At 39.9% G+C, this 26,400-nt stretch overlaps 8 protein-coding genes across 8 annotated transcripts; 3 read left to right on the top strand and 5 right to left on the bottom strand.

The window, feature by feature from the left end:
• Positions 1-761: 761 nt before the first annotated feature.
• On the bottom strand, positions 762-1,437 carry SS1G_08682 (predicted protein; the record flags this gene model as incomplete). The annotated part of the gene is made up of 3 exons (XM_001589868.1): positions 762-788; positions 848-932; positions 1,400-1,437. The coding sequence occupies 3 exons, from the start codon at positions 1,435-1,437 to the stop codon at positions 762-764; spliced, it is 150 nt and encodes a 49-aa protein (XP_001589918.1).
• A 461-nt stretch (positions 1,438-1,898) lies between these two features.
• On the top strand, positions 1,899-3,194 carry SS1G_08681 (hypothetical protein; the record flags this gene model as incomplete). Its single annotated transcript, XM_001589867.1, has 3 exons — positions 1,899-2,021; positions 2,070-2,898; positions 2,956-3,194. The coding sequence occupies 3 exons, from the start codon at positions 1,899-1,901 to the stop codon at positions 3,192-3,194; spliced, it is 1,191 nt and encodes a 396-aa protein (XP_001589917.1).
• A 989-nt stretch (positions 3,195-4,183) lies between these two features.
• Positions 4,184-4,726, top strand: SS1G_08680 (predicted protein; the record flags this gene model as incomplete). Its single annotated transcript, XM_001589866.1, has 3 exons — positions 4,184-4,234; positions 4,587-4,643; positions 4,700-4,726. The coding sequence occupies 3 exons, from the start codon at positions 4,184-4,186 to the stop codon at positions 4,724-4,726; spliced, it is 135 nt and encodes a 44-aa protein (XP_001589916.1).
• A 6,971-nt stretch (positions 4,727-11,697) lies between these two features.
• On the top strand, positions 11,698-12,351 carry SS1G_08679 (predicted protein; the record flags this gene model as incomplete). Its single annotated transcript, XM_001589865.1, has 2 exons — positions 11,698-11,736; positions 12,187-12,351. The coding sequence occupies 2 exons, from the start codon at positions 11,698-11,700 to the stop codon at positions 12,349-12,351; spliced, it is 204 nt and encodes a 67-aa protein (XP_001589915.1).
• An 875-nt stretch (positions 12,352-13,226) lies between these two features.
• SS1G_08678 (hypothetical protein) lies at positions 13,227-14,853 on the bottom strand (the record flags this gene model as incomplete). Its single annotated transcript, XM_001589864.1, has 3 exons — positions 13,227-13,276; positions 13,476-13,939; positions 14,024-14,853. The coding sequence occupies 3 exons, from the start codon at positions 14,851-14,853 to the stop codon at positions 13,227-13,229; spliced, it is 1,344 nt and encodes a 447-aa protein (XP_001589914.1).
• A 424-nt stretch (positions 14,854-15,277) lies between these two features.
• Positions 15,278-17,314, bottom strand: SS1G_08677 (hypothetical protein; the record flags this gene model as incomplete). Its single annotated transcript, XM_001589863.1, has 5 exons — positions 15,278-15,475; positions 15,666-15,937; positions 16,036-16,272; positions 16,362-17,058; positions 17,123-17,314. The coding sequence occupies 5 exons, from the start codon at positions 17,312-17,314 to the stop codon at positions 15,278-15,280; spliced, it is 1,596 nt and encodes a 531-aa protein (XP_001589913.1).
• A 4,057-nt stretch (positions 17,315-21,371) lies between these two features.
• SS1G_08676 (hypothetical protein) lies at positions 21,372-23,605 on the bottom strand (the record flags this gene model as incomplete). The annotated part of the gene is made up of 3 exons (XM_001589862.1): positions 21,372-21,436; positions 21,488-21,604; positions 21,685-23,605. 3 exons carry the CDS (start codon positions 23,603-23,605, stop codon positions 21,372-21,374), a joined length of 2,103 nt encoding a protein of 700 aa, XP_001589912.1.
• A 1,150-nt stretch (positions 23,606-24,755) lies between these two features.
• Positions 24,756-25,853, bottom strand: SS1G_08675 (predicted protein; the record flags this gene model as incomplete). The annotated part of the gene is made up of 5 exons (XM_001589861.1): positions 24,756-24,826; positions 24,888-24,955; positions 25,084-25,211; positions 25,599-25,752; positions 25,819-25,853. The coding sequence occupies 5 exons, from the start codon at positions 25,851-25,853 to the stop codon at positions 24,756-24,758; spliced, it is 456 nt and encodes a 151-aa protein (XP_001589911.1).
• Positions 25,854-26,400: the final 547 nt, after the last annotated feature.

Here is a 26,400-nt window from a genome sequence, read left to right as displayed (position 1 = left end):
GGCAATGACTGCTGGTCTTTGCCATCAGCTCGACCCATGCAGATTCAGAGTTTCGATTTAAGTAGATCGAATTAGTCGAGTTCGCTCATCGCTCCTGAAGAGGGGAAGGGCTATTCAAGGTTAATAATGAGGGATGTATTAATAGAGAGAGAGATTGTCCGCCACAGGAGACGCTAATATGTGGGAAGACCGGAGGGGAAACACAGGACAAGGCTGATCCCAGAATTATGAATAGATTGCTGAATGCACATACCAACAATCTAGGAAGGCACCATGAGCACCTACCAAGTAGACTGAAGGTCTAGTATCCACTTGCTTGTGACCATCAAAAACTGCCAGACTATAAACATCACATCAAAACAAAGTCTCCATCAGCTATCAGCTAACCGTACCCTGACTTTGCGGCTAAGCAATAAGGAGTAAAAGCACCTTAGTCCCATAAACCTCCTTGTCAACTAGTACACTATATCAATGACCATCGGCACTCTGGGACCCGGAAAAAAAGAACAAAGCATCCATGACGATGTTTTAACTGATAAACAATTGATCAAATCGCAAGTCTTCCTTCACTCGTCCCCCGATTTTCATCATTCGTTCGGCAACATGCAGCAAAGTTGCAGCTTTGGAACATCCCCCTGCTCGGTATTGGGATAACATGGAATGTGTCCACCGGGGAATAGAGCGGCTGCAGTGCTGCACGGTTGAAGAGCGCGAGTGTAAAAAGGACCTTGGCACCGTGACGCTAGCACTTGACTTGGAACCTAGGTGATAGGATGCAGCTCCTCCTCCTTTGCGGCGAGCACTATCATTACATTAGATTCTTCTACAACACAAAGCCCAATCATACTGTCAAGCGTCTCCTAGTCCTAGTACCATTACTCATAACCCATACCCTTAGAGCCTTATTTGGAATATTCCAGGGAAACGCCATACTAGACCGCTTACTTAGTTACAACCGTTCCTACTCTTCTTTTTTGGGATCGACACAAGCATACCTCCATGTAACTTCATCGACGAGGCTATCCTGACATCACTCCCCCTTCTTTGCCAAAGCACAAGCCTCACGGACATTGGATCCATTTCTGACACTGCGGTGTTCTCTTGTGGGAAACATCCCTGGCACTTTGATCTTGTCCTCCCATCGTCTTAGCCTTCTATGGAATTACCATCTCGGCAACTGTGCAGCGGCCCGTTGATCTACTTCTTCAAATAATCTGTTATATTTAAAAGACCTCTCTCCTCATTACATACATTACAAGTCAAAATCTCTTTCACATCAATCCGAGGTTAGGTCAGATCGCCTTTCATCCATCACATCAGAAATCTATATTCGGCCCATTGCAAGAACCCTATTTTGATTCTTTCGTTTTGTGCCAATACCACCATTGAACGTTCCTACTTGAATCTGACGATTCCGAAAGTAACATCACGGATCATTGTTAAATCGTTCGAGACCGGCTTGGAGGGACCTTCGAGTTACCACTGGAAAACCTTAATTTAGAATAACCTCCATCGGCACTATTATTGTTCGCGGCTCTCTCAAATTTGAATTTTTACCTACACCGGTGGTAGGGGCCGATCAGTCTTGGAACTCGAGTAGGTCATCAAACTAGAACATTGCTCCCTCCAACTTCATTTTAGTGTTGTCCCAGAAATTTTGTGGACCTCAATGAATAAGTCATGATTGCTAGACTTCCTTCTAGACTTCTTTTCAATCTCTAACTTTCCTTCAACTATTTAATCAATCAATATGTACCTTCACTGACATTACAAAAGGACCATACACTCTTACCTCTTCATATCTACACAGAGCCGTATCGGGCAAGTTTGAAATGAGCTTTCATACTCCTGAACAATCTTACGCACAAAACACCAATACACGAGATACATATTCCACCATGGCTGTCGCACAGAGACCTCATGCATCCTCTGGCTCGGATTGGCATGGTCTTGAACATTTAGAGATGAGGTCAAAACCATGCTTCTCAAATGTTCAGGAACCACTTCCTTCCATTCATACAGTTAGTGGCACCGAAGAATTTTTAGGGACAGCATTGACCTCCGAATAGATATTTTCTACTTTGGCAAGCCAGGAAAAAGTAAATGGAGCGGAGTACAGACACAATACCGCATCATTTTCTCCCGTCATGACAGAAAGAACATACAACACTTCTCCTGAATCAAACAAGAGAAGGATATCATCCAACAGTTCCTATGACGACGAGATCCAGCAGCAACGAGGAAGATATCAATCAGTTAGCAGCAGTCGAAGCCCAATGACCTACCATCATGATAGTGGAGCTGCATCGCCAGTTGGTCCTATTGCTCGTCGGGAAAGCCTCCGCTCAATTCCAGAGCGCAGAGCCCCATTTTCAGATCACACTTCCAGACCACCATTCCATTCTCCAATCTCAGAACCATCAAGTACCATATACCGTCAAAATCTTCCCGGTGTAGCTACAAAAGATCGATCTTATGATAGGCCATACCACCAGATCCCAGCAGGTCATTCTCACGATTATCCAAGAAGCGAGTATTCATTGGAAGCTTGCCGACCATACCAGCAGCACAACTATGCCCCCGCTCATGATACATCATACGCCCCTTCACAATCTGATTATGGCTATCAACAGCCTAGAAACCAGGCTTATCCTGGGCATCCTCCTTATCAACTCAATCAAGGACAAACTCCTTTCACTGAAGGACATCATTCAGGAAACTACAGTTCTGCCGCTTACCAAGCACAAGACATGGACTCGAAACCCCGAAAGCGACGAGGGAACCTTCCCAAACCCACTACGGATATCTTGACAACCTGGTTCATCAACCACCTAGAACATCCATATCCAAATGAGGAAGAAAAACAATTATTAATGGTACAAACAGGACTACATTTGAGTAGGTAGTTACGCAAAACAAAACTTTATTTTTGTACATTGCTAACGCATTCCACAGACCAAATATCCAACTGGTTCATCAATGCACGTCGACGCAAATTACCTGCACTCCAAAATAATGCTCGTGCAGAGAACGCTGCTAGGTCCCACCACAACCGAATGCATTCGGCCGATGATGAACAGAGTCCTATGAGTCTCTGCAACAGTGACGCAGGATTAAGCCCCAGAGACGCATCTACATTCAACGAAGGATGGTCTTCACGGCAAGAGGAGAGACACAATCAGCATCATTATTGAATTTATTATTGTTTTTTTTTTTATTTTTTATTTTTTTATTTTTTATTTCTTTTTTTCTTTTTTTTTTTCTTTTTTCGGGCATTCAAGGCGTACACAGAGACATGACTAGAGGCAAGGCCTGGCAATGGGAGGCTAAATTCCACGCAACTTTCTTAATCCTTTCATTAATATTAAAATAATTATGGATGCGTTTGGACTAGTATTATATTCGGATTGGGGATTTTGGGTTCTTGCAAATAGACGGTTGCAAAAGAACTTGGCATTATCAGGATTGACATGGGATTTTTTTCGATTTGGGCCGGGCAGCGATAGATACCACAGTTTGCGTTCTTATTCTTCTTTTGTTGAAACCAAAATTAGCATGCGCATAGAGTGGAGTCAATTTCATAACACAGACTTTTTTGAATGTCTGTTGTACATTAGTTTTGTGCCATTTTTCAGGGTTGAGTTATGAATAACATACCATAACCTATCGAATGTACTGTATGTAGATGATACCCTCAATACATTACATTACGGACCGGACAACCCCAGAATCGCCTTGATAGTCAATGAATCCTCGTGCCGTGCCTCCACTTTCCATTCATATACTAGGTACTAGGAAGGTACACATCCCCACATCATGCACTTCTACTTGCTCGCTCCATCTTTCTTTTTCCCACTTTTCTTGATAAATCTGTTTTGGACTCTATTTTATAAATATCCCATCGTACCATATTCCGTGCTGAGCGCACCCATCTTCATCCGTGTCATCCAGGCTCCCGCCTTCAAAGTCGATCACTATGTCGCCAGGACCCATAACTTTGCGTTTCGCGGACTACTTGCATATTTACCGGTATGCAGCTCCCAGAGGGCCGACATCCATTTCATCGCCCTAGCTCGTCGAGATCTTCGCTGTTACTCGGTGGACGTTGGGATTTAGCAGTACCTCTGCGCTTGATGTTAGGATCTTTCCTCACATTTATGGACTCAAATCTCAAACATTCATCATGTATATAAGAGTCAGTAAACATGCAGCTACATCATACGTCACCAAGTCGGTCAGTCGTGCATACTTTCAAATCAAATTTTATTGAGGCTTCATATGCAAGCCCATGTACTAGACACTATGCCCTGAATTGCCTCAACTTAGGCAGAACGGCGAATGGGAATATCAGCAGAGTAGCAGTTCCGCACGGCATATGTGAGCAATTATGCCTCACTAGTGGAGAAAATCAACATGCAAAGGGCAAGAAATCCTCCGACTTTGAGACCAGAGCAAAATTCTAAATATCGTGTCATGTTCCTGCAAAGCCGTCCCTGCATGAGAATGACATCTGGTAGCGCGTCGTCATCCTTTGAAAAAAGCGAGATCCGCCGTTCAGACTGGACTGTACATACCTAAAAACTTAGTCCGATTCACTTGGCAAGGCCAAAGAACAAAAACGTGTCAACAAAGCCATTTTCATCGTCCGTTAGAACGATCGAGAAAAATGTAAGATCATACCACTAACAGCACTCGACAGGCGCCACCATTATTTGTCGCAGAGTAACTATCCAGTTACGGTCTTCATACTTACAGTACCTAGAACCCATAAGGCATAATTTTCTTAGTACAAAATGCCGTGCGGTTGTCTTACACAGTTCCACTGCAATGTCATTCACCAAACTATAATTGTGATTTTTGAGTTTCTGCTAGCGATCGTTAGAACCATCTAGGTGCGGATCTTCGCAGTCAGAACAAAGCCTATATGTGATTCATGAGGCTATATCATAATTGAGTTTTAGACGGGCTTAGGGGAACAACAAAGCCGAACAACAAGCCTCGGCATTGAGAAATAAAAATGATAGGTAAGCCGTCATGGGTAACTTTATACAACTGCCAGTGTGTCGATCAATCTTTGAAGGGAGAAATTTAGGCCACATGGAATCAGGAGGTGTGTGGTGGGTTTCTTTAGAGCAAACAAAACAAATTGTCAAAGTGCTCGGAGACTCGGCATTATGGCTTAAAAGATCCTGGGGGTCGGCACGACATCGTGGTGATGTGGATTCTCGGAAATAATGAGATCAATCTCGGTCCTGACTCTTGAAGTCGTGTTGAAGAGAACAAACTTTAGTCGCTGGAGAAAGTTATGTTTGATGATATTGTGAGGTGGTCGAGAAAACGCTGGTATCATAGTTAAGTGGGAAAATGTTAGGCTAGCTGGGTGGAATCTAATAATTATGGAACGGACGGTAGCAAGAAGCATGGCAAAGTTGTTTCCCGCTCAACGTTTATGGTCAACTCAAACTCGTTTCTTTTCGTTTTCGGAAATTTGTAGCCAAGAAACGCTTAGCACTTTGGTCCATTATGTCAAGATGCCCTCACATGCCATGTCAATTTGTCAAAACCATGCCGTTCTGAACACTCTTGACACAATTAGGAAAACATTCGGTTGATCTCTACTTGTTCTTGACACCTCCGCTGACAGCCGCCACTAATGGATGCATTCCGTGGACAGTCACTTGACATTTACTCCATATCCTTTTCCGCTTCCGTATGGACTCTCGTCACTAACCAAGGTTTTAGTTAGACACCCGGAGCCTAATATTGTCGGGACTCGGTGTAGATTAATCTACTGTGTATTGATTTGAAAATTCAAGATTCCCTGTTTCAAAGCCAGCATGACCATGGCATTCGGTGGTGAGCTTGATATTGACTTGCTCAAAAGGCTTTCTTCTTCCTATCAGATAATCAACACCTACAGAATGCCAGGAATCCAGACCGCTCAACGCCATTGATAGCCACGATGCTCAACTGAATCATACATGATCATTAGAGGGTGGTATTGCGACGCTGGCCGTTAATCCCGGTGCTTGCCATTGCCTGCTATCAGCCAACACTATCAGTTTATCATAGCAGCTGGCGACCTATTGAGCTTCGCCTTTTTTGTAAGGTTCCAGGCAAATCAATGTGCAGTAGACAGGCATGCATGCACGCTATTGGCACAAAGCCAAATTATCTAACACAAAAATTCATGACCAAAATATTGGAGATTCCCACTGAGGCATTGGTTGATTACGCATATCTTCGTTACTTGTCCTTTGACCAATGAACACGATGCAAACGGGGATCAATATGAGGGGAAGGAGAAAGAAAGGAGGAAAGAATTGTTTTGGCAGAGAACGAAATAAGCTTTACCACAAATAGCATTCCCCCTGCGCGCATCAATCTTATCAGAAAGTCAAATCAACCCCCGTCAATCAGGTAAAAGTGGAAAATATTTCAAAGACCCACTGAAGCAATCAAGGGTCTCCCATCAAATAACGCCCCCTCTCGTCTCGAATTTCTCTTTTTCAGTGGGCACCACACGGACACGCAAGTGCCTTCGTCCGCATATTATGCAACTCGTACGTTTTCGTGGGAGTAAAAACCTGATTGGGATATATGCGAAATCTTCGTTTTGAAAATTGGCTGCAACTATACGGGTCGTCGTACAGGGTGAATATACGACGCGAAGCTCTGTGCCGCTGTCTCGGATCGTCTTTTCATATTTCGATGATCATGCTGGTAATTCAAGCATCGACAAACGTGATGAAGATCTTCGTGAGATGATATTAGGTGATCCCTTACCGAGTAGAAGGTCCGGGTGTATTGCTCCACCCTGCTGGAGGCGGCTGAGGTTGGCATTGGAATCGGTGGATAATTCTAATTTGGACATACCGGCAGATGCCGAGACTGAAAGGGAAGTTGCTTCGGACTATTGAGTGTGAAGCTCCGGTAGCTGAACGTTGATTGGCTGGGGTGCAAATGACGGATATAGCCTTATACTGAGTTAACAGGATGGCCTTGTCTGTATGTAACTAAAAATGCCATTATTATCGAGGACGGGATGAAATGGCAAAAGCAATAGTTTCGATTCTCCCACTTTGTATGGCGGCGATCGCAGGAGCAAAGAAGCTCTCTACTTTCTTTCTTCGCAAGACTCACTGCCTTGCGCCAATGATAACGTAAAAATTGGTGATGTCCTAATTGTGCACCGTTCCCATCCGAACACGCTGACAAAGAGCATGAAGATATATATCACTCCTTCTGCATCATAGTGTAGGAAGATCTCAAGTGAAGGCTTCAAGCCCCACGTAACGGCTCGGGTGGACACTGAATGAACTTGGAAGTCCCAGGTCAAGACTCGTGGCAGTGCACATCTTCGTGGGCCGCAGCACTCCAATTAGTTTGGAGGAATGGTTGACGCTATCAATCTGTATGAAACCATTCATTCCGGGAGTATACAATAAGAATACGAGGTGCAAGAGCTGCCATTAGTGAGGGGCGCCGTACTTTGTTTGGAATCAGAGGTTTAGGAAATCTAGGAAGAGGAAACTAAGTTCAGCCGTTAGAGATAGGACAGAAATTAAAAGTGGCCATGGGCCGTTTACTTTCCTCGAAACCAGTTCTGGCTATACAAACCCACGCGCATGGAGATATTGGATGAGGGTTCATCCTATTAAGAAGTGGTAGGGACAAGCACCGAATTTGATCATGCCGTCTGCAAGGTTGATGTGTTGCCAATTAAGATTTCCGTGCACGAAATGAAATTCTTTCTGCCACGGTCGAATTCCGCATACATTATTATGGTATTTGAATGATCTAAAGCTGCGTCTCGATGAAGCTGCGTCTCGATGCTGCTGTGTTGTTGAGAGCACCAAGTGGAAGTTAGACTGCAAAAATTATTTCGGTGGGGTGCCAAAGTGATAGGCAAGAACGTGTAACATTGATACTAATTACTAATATATAACAAAAAAGACGGAAAAAGAAGGCAGCGAATTGGAATTCAAGTAATATATATATATATATATTTATATGTTTATAAGAGAAAAAAAAAAATAGTAATTTCAACCAATTTAATCCAGTCTAGCATAGGGGAAACAATAACTATTGTAAAAAATTAACGACATTCTTGACCTCCAAAATTTCTCTGGATATTTGAACATCAAAATTCAATTCTGAATCAACAATGAAATAACTCATCCGTCAGTGGATATTTAGATTTGATTCTTTGTCATCTTCCCTATTTGGCTATTATTTTTACTGTGGCTAGGAATTCAAAAGTACAAAGCCTTCTGTGGTGTTGTTATATGATGTTCAAAATGGCCTTTCCACAAAGCTTCCATCAATGAATGAATCCAATCCGGACCATCAACTTTCGAGTCAGATGCACAATTTTCAGTTCAAAATTATGTTACAAATCAACCATTAAAGATGCCTGGTTATTTTATTGATAAACCCATACTTTAGCATCTTTCCTCTTTACATCTAGAATTTTAAGGAAGCATGTGTCTTGGAAATGATATGATATAGTTTTCAAAACAAGGTCTCTGAGAAGTACTGACAAAAATGCGATGTGCAATAAAACCTGGTCCAAGATCTCTAATTCTAATCTGAGGTATCAAAATCACAATTCTCAAGTCGAAATTTCGTATTAAATCAATAACGCATTATTTACATTTCAATACTCTATGATAATTTATTTTTGCTTCTATAGTATTGATATACTAATTTTCAAGTCATTCAACACAGTTTCAAGACACATTATTTGCGTCCCAAAATTCGACCTGTGAAGTCTGAGACAGAAATTCAGATATGCAACAAAACTATCTAGAAAGTATAAACCTCACTACCAAAAAACCATCCTACATACTCCATACTCACCTCGACATCCACTAACAATCCCCATTATTATAACTCCCATCGCCTTAGCTCCTAAACTAATTATTTTGTTGCATATCTGATCAATGGGATTACCGCGAAGCTATAACAATTCAATCCAATTATTTCTTCTCCATCCACCCCAGATCTTTTGAATGCCTTATTATCATGGAGTCAGTCAATTTGTGGCTTTCTATCTATTCTAGTTTATCCTCGGAAGGTTAGGACTGTTTGAGCAAATATCGTTTTGGTGTTTTGAAAGGCGGTTGCATGTGAGACGTATTATTTTCATCTCGGAATTTGATGTTACTAGACCTTCTCTCAGTCCTTTCCCATTCTTATTTACCATCTCTACCCATCTCAGTTTTTCCATACTATATTGATCTTTCTATACCATCAGTTTGTTCCAACAAAATAAATCCAACTTAAATTATCCAAACTGCTCGTTTCTGATGCAAACTAGCTTCTGATAGACAATCATATCTAATCTTCCTTCTTCAAAATACTAGGTACTTCACACTTGATTCAATATCACAAGCCTTAATATTCCAATATACTCATAGCTAGGGCAAGCAAATCGAATTCCTACCTCTTCTTCTTTCCTCTTCCTCTCCTCAATCCCTCTTTTCAATATATCACAGTATCACCTTCCCGCCGGATTACATTTTCCTCTCTCTGCCATTCTCCCAAAATTTCCGCTCTCATAGTACCAATAGGCCCGCAACTCAATATTTCAAGTCATCAGAATCCGACAATCCCTTTACTAATCATTGTTTCCTCGAAGTGAACTCCTCACTCGTCAAGCTATTAATACACTCTCAAACGAGGTGACTCAAAGTACTTCGTTCGTTTCATATGCATTTAATTTTTCCTGTCTCTTTAGCTTAGTAGGCTATCTTATTGTGCAAGTCCATCCCACCCTTTTCAATTAAAGACACAAAATAGACTAGCGAAGGTTAATTCGGTGCATCGAAGTCTTCTTGACAATTGGCTCAAACCTTCAGTTCTTCTCCTTGCTAAATTCTATTGTTCTACAAAGCATGTTCCTCCTCTACTGACAACAAGAATATTAGTTGCAAGGTGGCCTCAGATAGAAAATATTTTAGCGGTATTCAGCAGTGCCAGTGGTTTCTAGCGGGATCAGGCATGAAAATAGAGCTTGTGGGATCCGCTTTGCTCACTAATTGTAGTAAAGCCATTTTTTGCAGACCAGGTACTAGACCAAAGTTTAGAGCTTGCCCCGAGTGAAAGCTTTCGCGCACGTAGCCGAGGGGGAGGATATTTAGAAGGGATATTGTTGACCTCCTGGGATCTTGGCAGCATATGCATATATATTGCATGATGCATATAAGGAGCAAACAAAACTCAACTTTTAATTCATTCTTTCCTTTTTGGTATGCTGTTTGTTTGCTTTCAATATTTTGATTTCAAAGCACTTTAATTCCGAAGGCTGAATACCTAACTGTTGGTACGAGAAGGATACGGAAGACGTAGCACCCACGGATTACGTAGGTCCTGTATGTCTAATTGTATTCTGTCTAAAGAGCTAGCTACATATTGAAAGTAGTAAGTCTTATATAGACTTACTAAAAGAGCTAGTCTCTTTCGCGTTCGCTTAGTTCTTTATTACAGTAGTAATTGAATTGAAGTCATTCACTTCGTTCACACACTAACCTTATTCCTTCATTTTTTGAATATATACTCGCAGCTTAACTGCTTAGCTAGAGAATCAATCAATTCAATCTGATGCTCTTTCTGGTCTCAAGAAACCCAATAGATATACAGCTTCTATTTGAGTTTGAGATGAAGAAGGCAGGACAGGTTACGGAGTTTTATGGATCGGGATGATGTTGGTGGAGGTCACTGAAGAAGTGTTAAGAGATCGAATTTGGTTTCTCGAGTTGATGGTGGTGAGGGAAGCAGAGTGCATACCCAAAGAAAGCAGAAAGTACTTCCTATTCAAATATATAGGTACTTCCTGAAAGTGTCTTTAAATTTGTATATGAAGTATACCATGTATACACATTTTTTAGGAAAGTATCCAAAACCCGGACTCCTAAATATTGAAGAACAGTATACATAGAAAATACGGATATTCTGAATTCGACAAGAACGAGACCATCACTATTCCATCATATAATCATTCGTCTTCAAAAATCACCTAACTTTTGATTGCTAATCATATTCGATCGATCTTTAATCACTTTCAGAATTATTAGATTTTATTTTTATTTAGATTATCCACTTTACTATTATGTTATAAGAATATTTCAAATAATATTAATAGAATCTATTTTAAATATATAATCATTTAAAAAGTTTTAATTCAAAACTAATAATTTTAGCTTAAAACTAATAATTTTGATTGAAAATTAGTTCAATATTGATAATTTTAATCTATAATTTAAACTAGTAATTTTCATTTAAATTATTCTTTTAGAAAGTGTTTTAAACTTATAAAATTGAAATATAATTCGAAATTATATGAGAAGTATATTTAATTAAACTTGATCAATTTTGAATTCATTTCTTTCTTTTTATGAAGATCAAAATCAATAAAAAAATGTTTCTGGGTGTTACGTGACGGTTGTTACCCACTAGTGGCTCACGTGCACTAGCCCTGTATATAAAGACCTTCTTACTTAGAATCTTCTTAGTTCTTTAGTTTTAGATTCTAAGTAATTGAATTGACTCCGTTTACGACTTTTCCGTCACACTGGGAAGTATTTTTTGCTTTCTTAGGGATAACAAAGTCGGAGCTCTCTATCATCTCTATCGTCAAGAAAACCTTTAAGCTTTCGTAGACGCATGTGGAGGCCTGGAATCATTAATAACATAATGGTTATCTCACATTCTTCGAGGCTTACTGAGTACAAGGTGTGCGAAATATTCTTTTCCAACGGTCATTGGATTGTCGTTTTCCGGTCTGCGGTAGGAGAAGAATAAGATACTCACTCCACTTGGACTTTGGAAACGATTATATAGTGAATTTAACTTGATGACAATTGTACATTGACTCGGGTTTAAAACTAAATTCATTGCCGAAAAAGCTTCTCTTTGGTGAGATCACAGGAATTCCTGCGAGACACTAAAACTCTCGGTTAACCTTTCGCGTACAAACGAGAAAAGTAAGGAGGAAGGATCGTGCCCGAATATGATTTTAATGATAGATTGTGGTGATTTTGTGTCCGTAAATTGTCCTTATATTTAATAATCGGAGTTCCCAATTTTCTTGCTTTTCTGCCTTATTTTCCCTGCATTTTATCTTTCTTATGACTTTTGCAGAAATTTTCCCTGATTTCTCACTCTTGTTCTACGTTTATGTAGGGAGCAGAACTAGGGTTTTGCATCATCAGACTACAAGGTTTGGTTCCTTTCTGTTCCTCTAGCTTATTGTTTTATAAACTCTTGAAGAGATTGGCATGCCTAAGGTTCCCCCAACCCAACACAGCACAAGAGGACGACCACACTTTTGGGATTTGGAAATGTTAGCATCCTGCTCTATTCACAATACCACCCCGGATCATAGAATGGCCGGATACTTAAGTCCTATGTACCGAAAAGACTGATCCCCACGATTTCCCGAACACAGTATATTAGTAAAAAGGTTCGGAGATCCACAGAATCTTATAAACCAGCATTTAGATCAACGCTGAGATTGTGATCATTTCTTAAGGACAGAGGACCTAGCACTAGGAATAAAGAAAATTTCCCACAGCACAGAGACAACCTAGCATTGGAAAAAGAGGCTGTCCTACAGATCATAAACACGGAAGGATTAGGAACGGAGCTATGCGAATATACTAAATGACTCTTATACAAGAATAGCAATTTACGCCCCAGTATGAAACTCGGACGGAAGAAGAACTATGCATTCATCAATCAACTCAGAAGAATATATTATCAGTGGGTTAACTATAAGAATCTTGTGTTTAAGAGCTCTTTTCACTGCTACAATCCGTCCAATAATCTTTTCTTTTCTATAAAATAATTCTTTTTTTGTGAAATATATTCTATAATAAAAAGTTTATTCTTTTTTATAAATTGTTATTATATACTTTAAAACTTTGAAGCTTTAATGAATAGATCTTAACGTTATAAAAGGTTTTAATTTATTAAATTATATTACATTATGTTTATCTGATTAATTACTCAGTTAAAGAAGATGATTTTAATTTTTTGATTATAAATGTAAGTCTTGTATATAATTTTTATATTCAATTTTCCTTTAACGTGGTTTATCAGCGAGCGGGCCATATCACCGAGCGGGCCACTTTTACCTCAATTTATCATTTCAAACCCATATTATTTAACAACAATTAAATCAATTGATTGAAACTATCAAGAATCTAATAATCTAGGATCTATTATACTATTCTGACAAGTTCTTGAATTATGACCAGTCTTTCCACACTTACTACAGCATCGACTAGTAGATGATTCCCTATTAAAATTTCCCCCATTTTGACGCTCGTCGTGTTGAATCTGATTATCAACCTCTTGTTGTGATAATATATCTTCAGCTTCTTATTCAGTAAGTACTCCTCCATTACGTAGTTGAATTTTTTTAGCGCGTCGACGTTTACTTAATACCTCATTTGCTCTTCGAAGCATACGATTCTCAACACTCAAAAATATAACTTCATATACTAATCTCTCTATACCTTTAACTAAAGCTTGTACAGTCTCAAATATAGGTGTAGGAGAGCTTGATTGATGACGAGTTATTCGAGCTTTTACTAAAGTTGATTGTAAGAGAGCCTCAGTTGGATTATGAGGGGTTTGAGAGATCCAGGAGTTGGTAAGTTCCAAGGAGGTAGATGAAGGGGTAGAAGTACGAATCCTAATATCTAGTTTTGAAAGTATAGATTGAGGATCGAATGGTATTAGACCTGCTCCTCGAAAACCAGCTTTCATATTCTGAATAATAAATGATTGTAAATATGCAGCTTTGAAGGCTATAAAGAATTTAACCTTGGTAATATGATTGATATGAGCTTTGATAAATCCTTCAATTTGATAACCATATGAACGTTTGAGTATGCCAAAACATCCAACATCAAGTGGTTGAGTTAAATGACTTGAATGTGGTGGTAATTTGAGGCATATAATATCATTTGATTTGCAATATGATTGAAAAGGTATTGATTCATAGCTTTCGTACCTATCCAATACTAGCATTCGATATTTGCCCTTCCTTTGACGAATAATATATTTATCAAAATGCTTTAACCATTCTAACCCTATCTCATTATTCGTCCATCCATTGGAAGTAGATTTAATAACCCAATCCGCAGGAAAATCGGTTTCGATATACCAATTGGAAAGATGAGCTTGTCCTTGAACTATTAGAAATGAAGGTATAGTTTCACCCTCTCCATTGCCACATATAATTGCTGTAGCCCACTCTCGAATGCCTGATTGTATTGCCTTGCTTTTGCCATTTCGTTCAGCACTAGTTACAACCATTCCAGGGCATATTATACCCATCATGAAGCCGGTTTCGTCGAAATTGTAAAAATCGGAATCGACAATACCATATTTCGCCCGCATATTCGATACCAATCTAAACCACTCTTCAATAAGCTTGGGATCTTCACAGAGAGCTCTTTGAAAATTATAAACGCGATTAAAACATGTCTTTAATTCTGGATATCGTTTAACAAAGCGATGAGCCCAGAGCTTTCCAACCTTCTTCGCACCCTGCGATTCGAGGATATAATTCGCCATATCTTCTACACCATTTAATTTAGATGCAAACCCTCTCTCATCCATATCGATTATATACTGGATAAGTACTTCCTCTTCTAATTTGGTCAAATTATGACTATTTGCTCGAGATTCGATACGAGGGGTAGTACCGTCCATTCTGCGCTGAATCTTTGTACGCGGGATATTATATAGCTTAGCAGCCTTCCGAATGCTTAATTTTTGGTCTTTATTGATAGCTTCGATAGCTAAAAGTATTCGACCTTCTTGATTATTCGATTCCATAATATTTTGTTGATAAATCGCGTATTGAAGTTGAAAGATATAAATTGAGGTAAAAGTGGCCCGCTCGGTGATATGGCCCGCTCGCTGATAAACCACGTTATAACTTATCGATTATAACTTATCGATTTCAATAGATTTAACAAAAGATTATTTATTGAATAATATATAGAACGAATTAGAAACCATTGATGCTGTAACTTGAATGACTTTTCAAAAGAGTGGAATTTGTTAAAAACAAAAAGAGTAAGAAATTCTATAGAAAACAAAAATGAGTAGCCAAAAGAAGCCCTAAACCCCATTCGATCAACAATCTAAGATCCTACATTCCAATTCCCATCCATTTGCTCCATTATGAACCCATTCTTTTCATCCATCCATACCTTCTCTCCATATCTCAATTCACTACTCCACAGACCGTAAGTTCCTAAAACTTCCTCCTCCTGAACTCAAGCTGGCCAACGGGGTCTGGCATGATGGTGACATCGTATACAAGGTTTTTGGGTCTCTCTCCCCCCTTGGCCCCTTCATCTCCCACTAGCCTGAATTCCCAATTTCTTAAAAGCTCGACGATCGCAACCTTTAACTCCAACCCCGCGAAGAACCGACCGGGACATGCATGATTCTGTTAGATTAGAGGTCAGTGGCTGCCATTGATGAATGACTTTGAATGGGATTAAGGGGAGTGGGGAATCAGAACTGTGTTAGAAATACAAAAGAGTGTGCGTAAGGAAACATTAAATTTGGTTTAAAATTGAAGAAAAGACTTGGATGTTAAGAACAAGATATTCAGAGAACTAAGTAAACAAACATACCCCGTGTCCGAAATTCATGCTTTGTTTACTTGTCGTTACAAATTGAAATTTTGATTCATTGCCAGGCGTGTCGCGCAGTGATGACCAGCGAAAGGGAGAGAAGGTGGTAGGTGGATCAAGTGAGGTAACATTGGAGGGGTCGTGGGGAATGGAAGAGAGGTCGGGATTGGACATGTTGACCGAAACGGTGTCGTAGCATATTCGGGTTCCCTTGGGAATCGTATGGCCAGTAGAAAGGTGGAGGGTGGAAGTAGTTCGGCGAAAGTTTGTAACTATAGTTTGTTAGTAAATGAGTTCTTAGCGTTTCCCACTTCCATATGCACTCTTTCTTGAAATGTATCAGAAAAAAGTATAGATCCTATAAACTTACCCAAAGCTGGAGGACTGAATCTCTGACTTTCCTTCATGAAACTATCCAATTTCTTTAATTTGGCGAATGACTGCTTCTTTAAGTTTGTCGATCCACTACCATCAATCTCATCCCCATCTTCTGCAATCACTTGCTCGATTTCTTCGCGGAGAGGCTCAATGAATTCCGGGTGAGAAGCGATATCATATAGTATGTGCGAAAGGGCCATGGACGTTGTGTGAATAGCAGCAAAAGACACTATCCTTGGTCAGTTATAGCCCGAGAAAGTAAGAAGAATCAGACTCGAAACAAAAAGGTATAAAAGATGAAAGGAAATGAAACCTTACACATCAACTGGGTGTCCGCCAACGCAAAAGGGTCTTCTCTACTCTTCTCATCTGTCCATTTCAAAAGCCAGCTGATGAAAGACCCCTGATTATCATCAAATCCGTCACTCGATTCCTTATCAGCTGTCTTCTCTTCCTTGAATTTTCGCATACACTCCTCAATGATTGGTCTCAACAACTTTGCCACCTTACTCTTATGTTGCTTCACCGTTCTAATCTGGGATAAGAAGGACACCGCCAAATTTTGAATCAAGGCCGGATATTGGAGCACTTCGTCCTTTGCCTTCACAGTGTCCACAGTATAATCGACAGTAGCGTTAATCCATTCCTCGTTTCGACTCAATGGTTTTCCAACAAAAGCTCTACCACTCAGTAACGCAACCATTCTTGGTATTGCTTTCGTCAAATCAACCTTGGTCCAATTTTCGCAACTGCCGAATTCATTCAATGCATAGCGCGCTTCGTCTTGAAGAGCTTCGACAGTAGATGCCATATGACGAGTCAAATCGGCCTTGATAGTTTTGATTAAAGGGGGGGTATTTTCACCGATTCCTGTATGTTTTCCAAAAAATACGTGGGATAAATCTTGCATGAAAGATGCTTTGTCTTCTGGGAGGTTGCGCATTTCATCATGAGTGGACATGGGAAGGACGACCAATTCGGGAACACTTGGGATGATGTAGGGGGTATTGGGGTACTGTCCCTTGTGAGTTTATATGCTAGGATAAGAGGAGGGCATCATGGTGTGGAAAGATTCTTACTTTTGCGGTTCCTTCAAGCAATGCCGCTTCAAAATTAGCATCACCGGGCTTGCCCACTACTGGAAAATCCAACTTTTGAGGTCGAGCAAGTATAGCTCGAACAACGTAGGCTAGGAGGAGAAATGCTGAAGCACCTAGGAGAACTGGTGACATGGTCGTCCCTTTACTTTCGTTGAGGAATGGTGGTGACATTTTGAAGGATATTGTATAGATCAACTCTGAGCTTCGTATGGTATGAAAGTAGAGGAGTTACTTGAGCCAACTGAGGCGAGAGTATGTATATATATACATGTTTCCAACGGCAGGTGTAGATGTTTGCAGACATTTACATCCTAGGATCCAATAACACATGCATTGAAAAGTAGAAAAATGTTAATAACATTAAGATAAAAACAAGGGTATACAAGAAAAAAAGCCTATCCGAACTCCGCTTGCTAAAAATACACAAGGAAAGTAAAGACAAAGGGTAATCGAATGGATTGCAATTGGTACGCACTTTATGAAATATCCGTACAAGGTCTTTCATCCCCGTCCCATTTCCTTGTGTTAGAGGGTCAAGACTCATATCGATCGGCAAGAGACATGGTATCACATTGCCGTTGAAGCGAATGTTCTATCGAATGGTCAACCTGACAAAATAAGAGTTGCACCAATCTCCTGGCTGCAAACCTGTTCTCAACCTAGACGTGAATAAGATTACTGCGACATGATGCCAAAAAAAATGCACCCCTAAGTGGAAAAGGAAGTGAAAAAGTAGAAGCATTGAACCCAGTTTTCAATAACACTTTAGAATATCTAGAGCTAATAAAGGACTAAGATTCTATTTTTTTTTTTTTTTCATAAATTTTATATTCCAGTAGGTATTGAATTTAACAAATACTTTATTGTTTAAATAAAGAGGTAAAATATCTGTTTAAAATAAATATTAATAGTTCTAGTATTTGAATTTGATATATAAATTATATATTTTTGATATCATTATTTCAAGGTTTGTACAAAATAAGAAATTTAAAAGTATATATATTATTTAAAGAAAGAAAGTACATGAATTTAATTAAAGCTTTTAGAATATATAAAGATTAAGCTCTATACTTTTTAATATCTTGAAAATAAAAATAATAAAGAATATAATTTTTTAAAAAAATACTTTTTTTTCTAAATTGAAGACTTTCGAAAGATCAAATGATTATTTTTTGTTTATCCCTATTTTTTTTTTATTTTTTTTTCATTCAATGAATTTATCGTTCCTAAGCTGTAGCATACTAACTCATTTCGACTCACATCCCGTCAAAACCTTCTTCCCTCCATATTCCTGATCAACATCCTCAAACCAAACAATCCCATTTTTCGACACAGGGCACGTCATCCTCGGGATCAGTAATATGATTGAACGGGTAGGGCTAATACTATAGTGGAGACGAAACGTCTCGATCTTGATGATCTCGGAGGATTTCTAAAACGCCGTTCATTCTTGCAGAACATACGCACGTTGGTCAATGCCATGACTCGTTATGAGTCATCCATTATCTAGTTATAGGTCACATAGTGGCTGCAGCAAATGTTTCACTTGTCCCTCACTCATTTGTTCATCCTGTCGAGAAGAGGATATATGAAAGTGACTTCGTTAATCGGCGGTGTATTGCTCAACCGACGGTACGGAGTATGTCGTTGAAATTCTTGAGATGTTAGTTAGTTTTGATATTAAGCGAGCATAGGTATATCGTAAACATATCGGAATTGTTGAATAATCAGTTGAATACTGTTGATGGATGAATCAGGAATGATGCATCATTGTGATATGCCGTTGATGCGCCGTAGCATCACCTAGCTAGATGATAAACCGATACGAAAACGAGGTATTCGGTACTCTTTACGTGGAGTATATGCGGAGTATATTTCTGATCGTAGGCTATTCTTCCATATACTCACTCGTATGGTCGGAAAGTACAGCATAAGCACACTTTGTCAGTAAGAGGGTAATTGTTGTTGTGATACGTGCTTAAAGTGGAGTGTGCTATATAGTTCCGTCCGCAAAAGTGCGGACTTAGCAACAACTAAGCACAAAGGAGTGGCTGTAATTGGAGAAGGGGCATTTTTATCTCCGTGTAACCCCTGAAAGCCGCGTCAAGCGGAGTTTGACATTTCCACATTAACCCCCTGCATGTTTCCTAAGTAGTAAACTAAACTTTAAATTAACCAAACCATGGAACTCCGTTTCGCCTAGCATTGTGTATCCCCCTTTGATTCAATCCGTCAAGTCACTTGGCGCACACTCCTCCCGAGAAATAAGGTCCAAACCGAGCCAGACGCCCGGATAGCCCAAATACCGAGCATCCGCTGCAGGATACCCGTTAGAAGAATCTTGGCCTGCAGTAGTAACCAGCCATTCATGGGGTATTATTCATTCTTTCCTATCCATTCTACGTATATTAATTCCTATTCAGTTCATATATATATTTAGCTAGCCCTTCAGATTCATAAACTATAGTCTTCATCTGAGATTGTAGATGGCTACCAGATATCTTCAGCACTCTTATACGCCCAATCCAATCCCCAACAAACTCCCCAAACATATCAGCCATTCATTCCATCCCCTCCTTCTCATCTCCTCCTCATCCCCTCCTTCTCACACCACCCAACCGCCTGTCCTATACCCCTCATACCCCCTCCCTCCAGGCTTCATCCACCTAGCCACTAGGGACGGGGGCTTTACGTAAAGCAGGGCTATATCACAATAACGTATAATAAAGGCTGGCTTCATTATATAATTTATTTTTTGAAGAAAGTTGAGTCATACTATAAAGCCAATCAATATAATTTAAGATATTTTCAAGGTTATTTTGATATTCATTGTTCTTCAACCTTTTAATTGATTATATATCTAATAAAATAAATAAAATAAGTTCTCCTCGATCTATCCAGTGTTACGAGGTTTGCCGTCTAGATCACGTGGAAGTGCTCTAGGCTCTCGAAGTGGTTTATAACTAGGCGTCAAGCAGGGACTTAAGTAATGACAAATAATGATATACAATTCGTAACTAATAGTAGAGTATACTAAATGATTGATCTTGAGCACGAAGCTCTACAATAAGGATACTCTTTTCAGTTATATAGACCTTTGTACTATGGATCCTACTGCTCTCTATCGTTCTATCAAGGTGGGAGGGAATATTTCCCACCATACTGGGAATCCTCAGCTCGGTGGGAATCCTTGATCACGTGTTTTCGATCAGATTCGATGTCTGTGCTTGCTTAAGGTGGGGAGACCACATGAGTCAATTGCCATACAGTTTGTATGTGAATCTCCTTGCTTTTCCAAATGGTCCGAGCTCGTATGGACAGATCAGCTGTTACTTCGTAACATAAAACTAATTAATATTATAAAAATTTTTTTATAAAAGTTCTTTATTACATCAAAATCTTTAAATGAAAATGGTATAATTTAGTTCTTTTTGGTGTAAAATTAGATGTCAGCTAATATAAGTGGAGGGGTACTGTACCTACTAGACACCCATTACCTCATCTATACCAGGGCATCCATCTCCTGCACTCCCTTCCGTACATACCTATATCCAGTACACCTAATATCCCTAGTTCAAAAGTCAATATTCAGTACTCAACATTCAATACTTCATACTTGATACTCAATATATCCCATACATTCATTTCCCCGACTAGTTAAGAATTTGTTCTAGAAGCAAGTAAAGAGCAATGAGGGGGAAGTAGATAGATACACGGCTAAATGCAGATACAAGGATATTTTATCATCTCATTTCATTACCCCGCATATACATATACATATACATACACGAACCAAGACAAAAACACCTACCTCAAGCTCAAAGCCCCCATTTCCCCTGCCAATAGATTTTAGACTTCATTGAAATCACCCTTCAATAATAATGAATTGAGAGAAATATTTCATTGGGAATAGATGAGCATGTATTGTTATGTGTGTAAGGTTACCTAGGTATGTAGCTGGTATGTCGATGATTAAGTAAATACCCACCAACCTACCTACCTAGTACATAACCAATGCGATCATATACAATCCATTCATCATCCAGTGCGAATTTGATTTTAATCATTTGATTCACTCCACTGACCTGACATCTCCAACCCCTCTCGCCATCTCCACTCCAATAACTTCATGCGTGAAATATGCCTTGATTCCGCTCACGGATCTCACGGATTTGTGAAGCCGAACCGGGCTGAGAGCTCCAAAGAAAAAAACGATGCACCCATTTTCTCATGCCATACCTAAATCATCAGATTCCTCATTCGTCATATTCTGATGACGTCGAAATCGATGACCTGTAGAACGCCAGAAATGCAAATGTTAAAAATACACACAGAAATACACACCATGAACCAATTTCCCGTAGGCTGTATGCCATCCATGAGTTCCAATATGCTTGCCTCCGAGTTCCTGATTCGACTTCATGAAATCCTTCAATGCTGGGTCTTTCGATCTCAACTTTTCTGATTTTCTCCTTCAGCCTCTATCAAATCATCCATCATCATCCTTTCACTCATGCTCTTTGGGGTTCCGGAAAAACTACCCACTCCTCCACTTGTTCTAAAGCTTAAGATATCACTTGCGTCAAGTCCACTGCGACCGTTGACACTTCCAACGAATGAATTCATTGCTCCCATTGATGCGGCATTGGCATGTACCTCATCGTTGACAACAGGCATACTGAATGGGCGACCTTTGTAGGAACCAACAACTCCATGTGCAGGGGCTGGAGCTATCGTTGCTTTGTGATTAATGAAGCTATGTGGAATCGGACGAGCAGGGGATTTTGAAAGCTCAAGATTGTCAAGACTCTCTTCAATACTAGGCGAGGTAGGTGCTTCTACATCTGAATCATCTTCTTCATCTTGAGGTCGGCTTCCGCGATCTGGGTTTTCGTCAAAGGAAAACAGATCTTCTTGTTCGTCATCTTGGAAGGTTAAGTTGTCCAACTTCTCATCACTCTCTCCACTAGGCTCTAAGGTCTCGAGTGTAAGTGGTTTGTTTGGCGACTTGATCTTCAAGGCAGAAATTGCCGATTCTGGATTTTCGTTCTTCCTCGGCGATAGAATGCGAGCAGGTTGTTTATTTTGACTTCTCATTTGCCGTAGAGGTGGCATATCTAACATATCATCCTCCGATAGAGCATCTGTATCCTCCTCTGGTAAAACCTCTACATGCTTTACTTGAGCTTGCGCTTCAACTTCGGGCATGGTGATTTGTATTGGGATCGGTGTAGAAATTGGCGGGATATTTTCGTCGCGAGAGGCTGGGGGGCTTGATCTAGAATCGAAGTAATTGCTTGTAGAATCGTCATCTTCCAAAGTATCAACTGAAGCTGACCCGTCTGGCGGGGCAACTACGGTGGTCCATTGTGTTCCATCATCCTCCGGGGGCCCTCTGGATAAAGCTCGTAATGCTTGTGAAGAAGATATTCTCTTTGGTGGTGGCGCATCAATGTCTTCGACCATCTCCGAACCAGCCTCATCATCTGAGTCATCCGAAAAGGAGGGCGGAAGGATGGGCTCCAATTCCTTGGGCGATGAAGTTGGCAACACCTCTTCTCCCTCTACATCGAAACGAACTCTTCGAGGACTTGTATTCTTAGAATTGCTGGATGTTCTTCGTAAAGCGCTCCTGCGACGAGGTCCATCGCTGCTACTGTTGGATGTGATTGATATTTCATCCGTGTTCTTTCTTTTGGGTGTTGAAGGACGTGTTAGATCTGGAGAAGGATTCAAGGATCTAGTATCTGTACTTGCATCAACATGCGACTGCGACAGCGACGAGGTATCCATTTGTGTATCTCTTGACTTATTATCTACTTCAATAATCGAATCGGATCTTGGATCGTATCGACTGTTGGATTCTAACAATGGCAGATAACTTGGTGTAAAGACTCCTGTAAATTCCTTCTCTCGCGCATGTGGACTTCTTGGGCGGTCAATCTCTTCTTCTTCTTCTTTTCTCGTATGATTAGGAATTGTTTGCGCCGAGGTAGCGGTACTTGATGGTGAGTTCATTGCTTTGGGAAGTCCGTTTGTCATCAGATTTGCATCTGCACGGGAGCTCGTGATTGCGTTCGTGGTCGTGGTCGTGGCGGTAGCCGTGGTTGTATTGCAGGAACTGTGACTGTTGTTGTTGTTGGCCGTACCTGTGACGGTGCCTGTGTTTGTTGTGCCTAGACCTGGACCTGTGCCTGTGCCAATGGCGTATGAGTCAAAGTTATCGGTTGGATTATTGTTATTATTAGAAGAGACGAAAGGATAAAGAGCCTTGTAATTCTTTAATTTTTCGGCAACGATTTTTGAAACTTCCTTGGAAACATTGGGAGAAACATTCTTCAATAAATCCTCTTCATACTTAATAAATTCCTTATTCATATCTTTTCGATATAAGTCCACCTTGTGATCCAGTTCGGTAAGCTTCTTAGAAAGCTCCCCTACGAGCCTGGTTGCTTCATCCATGATCTGCAAATCTGCCGGAAGGAATTTTCTATTCAAACGTCTAGAAAGAAAAGAAAAACGAATATGCGGCGGCCGGTTGGTTGGAAATGTTCGGTTGAGGGAAGGATAAATTTGGTAATCGACGAATAGGATCGGCGAGAAGAAAATAAAATGATGAAATATGTTTCAATTCTGAGAAAGATCTCGAGACATTCTCATAGGAATGGGATATAAGAGGATAATGGTCGAGTAGATCTCTGAGATGAGAATATCTTGGAATTGATCGATTGAACGATTGAATGAGTGAATGATGGATTAACTGATTGATGTATGTTTGATGTATGCTTGATGAGATATCGGTTTGTTGCGTTGGTGATTCGATCGAGGTAATTGGCTGAGCAGAGGTGGGATTGCTTAAGAGTTATTACTTCATTGTCTTTTGTTGATTTCTTTTTCCTCGACTCTCAAATGGACATTGACATTGACATTGATGTTGACGTTTTGGCGTTTTGGCGTTTGACGTTATTTGATCAAATGTCACCATGGGAAAGGATGGAAAAATTCCTTTAATAATAAAATGGCGGATCGAGTTCGGGGGAAAGGTACTAGCTAGCTCAAAACATTTTCAATTTAGGAACAGGACGGAATATGTAATCTTTTACGGAGCATTGAGAGATTGAGGATTCGACAAACAATGGAATGAATGGAATTATCAATTGATTGTACTCACAAGAACGTTAAGATAGGACAGATATCAATTGGCATTTTTTTATTATTCTGTTTCAATATATATATTATATAATAATACATTTATACATATATATTTATATACAATAGGTTCTATCAGTCGATAGATTGTACAGAGGGAGAACCTACAGATAGATACTTGGTTAACTTTCTAAAATCCTTTAAATCATGATATATAAAAAATCTATCTAATTTCATTTTCTGCATAATAACTAACCTCATACATATTACTTGCTTCTGCGGAGACCTGATTACAAGATATCTTTCTGATATCTTCCATTTATCTGCACGGAGTACAATCAAATAACTTGGAAGTTGGAAATGTGCTCACTTATTTCTATATTTTGGATGTTGGAATTCATCGATTGGTGAAGGATCCATACAATGCCATACATATATGGGTAATTCCTCCTGGTCTAGACAATTATTGCGCGTCAATTGTTCTAGACCAGGAAGATGGAAGATATTCATAGACAACAACCAGCATTAATGGGTCTAAGTACTCGTATATAAATTCCTCAGGAATCAAAATATAGTGTTGTAATCAATGAGGAACTTTTTCCAAAGATGCCGTAGGAGACGTAGGAGAAGTTGTCTTCAATGTCGCTTTTGCCTTGACCAATTCTAGTACAGTTGTCTATTTATCTATCTACCTCAGGTTGACTGGGCTAACTTTATTTGAATTCTCGACGGATGAGTCCATTCAGTGGCATCCACACATTTTTTGTATGGGAGGACCACCTATTACTTACCTGCAACAGCCGTAGCTTACTGAGCTCGAATGCTTTCTACCTTTGATGTTACCCTCGGCATGTTCTCTTTGCCTCGAGAGAATGAGAGAATCAGACTCCAACATCAAAATATATCTAACGAATTTAACCTTCAAATATGCACCTACTAAGTAGTCCGTCCATGTATTAAGTGCAAAGGGGTCGAGTCGAATTCAAACAATGCTTTGGATCTTCTCAATTGTTCATCTCTACTCTGTACGAAGTAACATGTTACCGACCAAAATTTCTTCACGGCCTATTTTACCTTCCTTTCTCATCAAAAATACATACATATTATGGAGCCACCCGTCAATTCGTCTTGTCTACGTGGCGAAAGGACTGGCGTAGGATGTCAAACAGTCATTGTTTTGCCGTAATTCAAGAGCCACGAGACTTAGGATGACACTTTTGCGCCGAGGTCAACGATCAAATGGAGCCCGAGAGATATTTCTCATTATTTCATCAATTATCTCGGAAGAGCGACATTACACATTCACCATTCGACATTCTCGTCCGAACTCTATGGGGCTTTGGCCGATTGCAATTCTCCCCTTTTTGTCGGATACCTCGGCTTTACCAGTTTTACCATTCTTCACAAGCCATTCACCAAGAAACAAGAAATCAGTACCCTTCAATGTTCCATCGATCTGCCTACATTCGGAAAGTTATGGGCGGTGACCCTTCCTACCCGACTCTATATCAGCCTCTTCATTGTACCCTCCATTTGCCCTATCGAATCGTATATCAGTCATATTGTCATCGTCAGATGAACATCTAAGATGTTGTACCCGATCGTATATTTACGTATACCTGTAGCCAATACTCAAGCGAGCATGGCAATAACCCCGTTTGATATTCAACATACCAATTGACCCTTTGCCAGTGGATGTAACTTTATGCACGTTGAGCTTACACGTTTGTGTGACAACTACTCGTTTCTTGGAAAGTTGGAAGTTCAGCTTAGGCGTCGGTGGTACCTTGATGCCTTCTAGGCCACGATTGACGGGGAATGTCTTTGATTTGGGTACTTCTTAATTTCTAAACCTTTCAATGATAAGGAATGAACCTTTCTGCTTCCAATATTGAAAAAATGTCTTGAAATTATGACCTCAATTGATTTCCATTTGAAGCTTAGTAAAAAACAAAGGCTTATGGTTTTTTTCTATATATCCCTGGTACTTAGAGTTACTTCATCTGTCAACCGAGTGGTCACTCAAGCGCGTGTTTGGAATTCAAGAAGCTCATAATCCCGCATCTCCAGTGACTCAATTTAATCCTCTTTTTAATTTTTGCCGCTGA

This window comes from Sclerotinia sclerotiorum, genomic scaffold, assembly GCF_000146945.2.
Source record: "Sclerotinia sclerotiorum 1980 UF-70 scaffold_12 genomic scaffold, whole genome shotgun sequence".
Taxonomy (NCBI): domain Eukaryota; kingdom Fungi; phylum Ascomycota; class Leotiomycetes; order Helotiales; family Sclerotiniaceae; genus Sclerotinia; species Sclerotinia sclerotiorum.
This window is presented reverse-complemented; position numbering and strand designations above follow the sequence as displayed.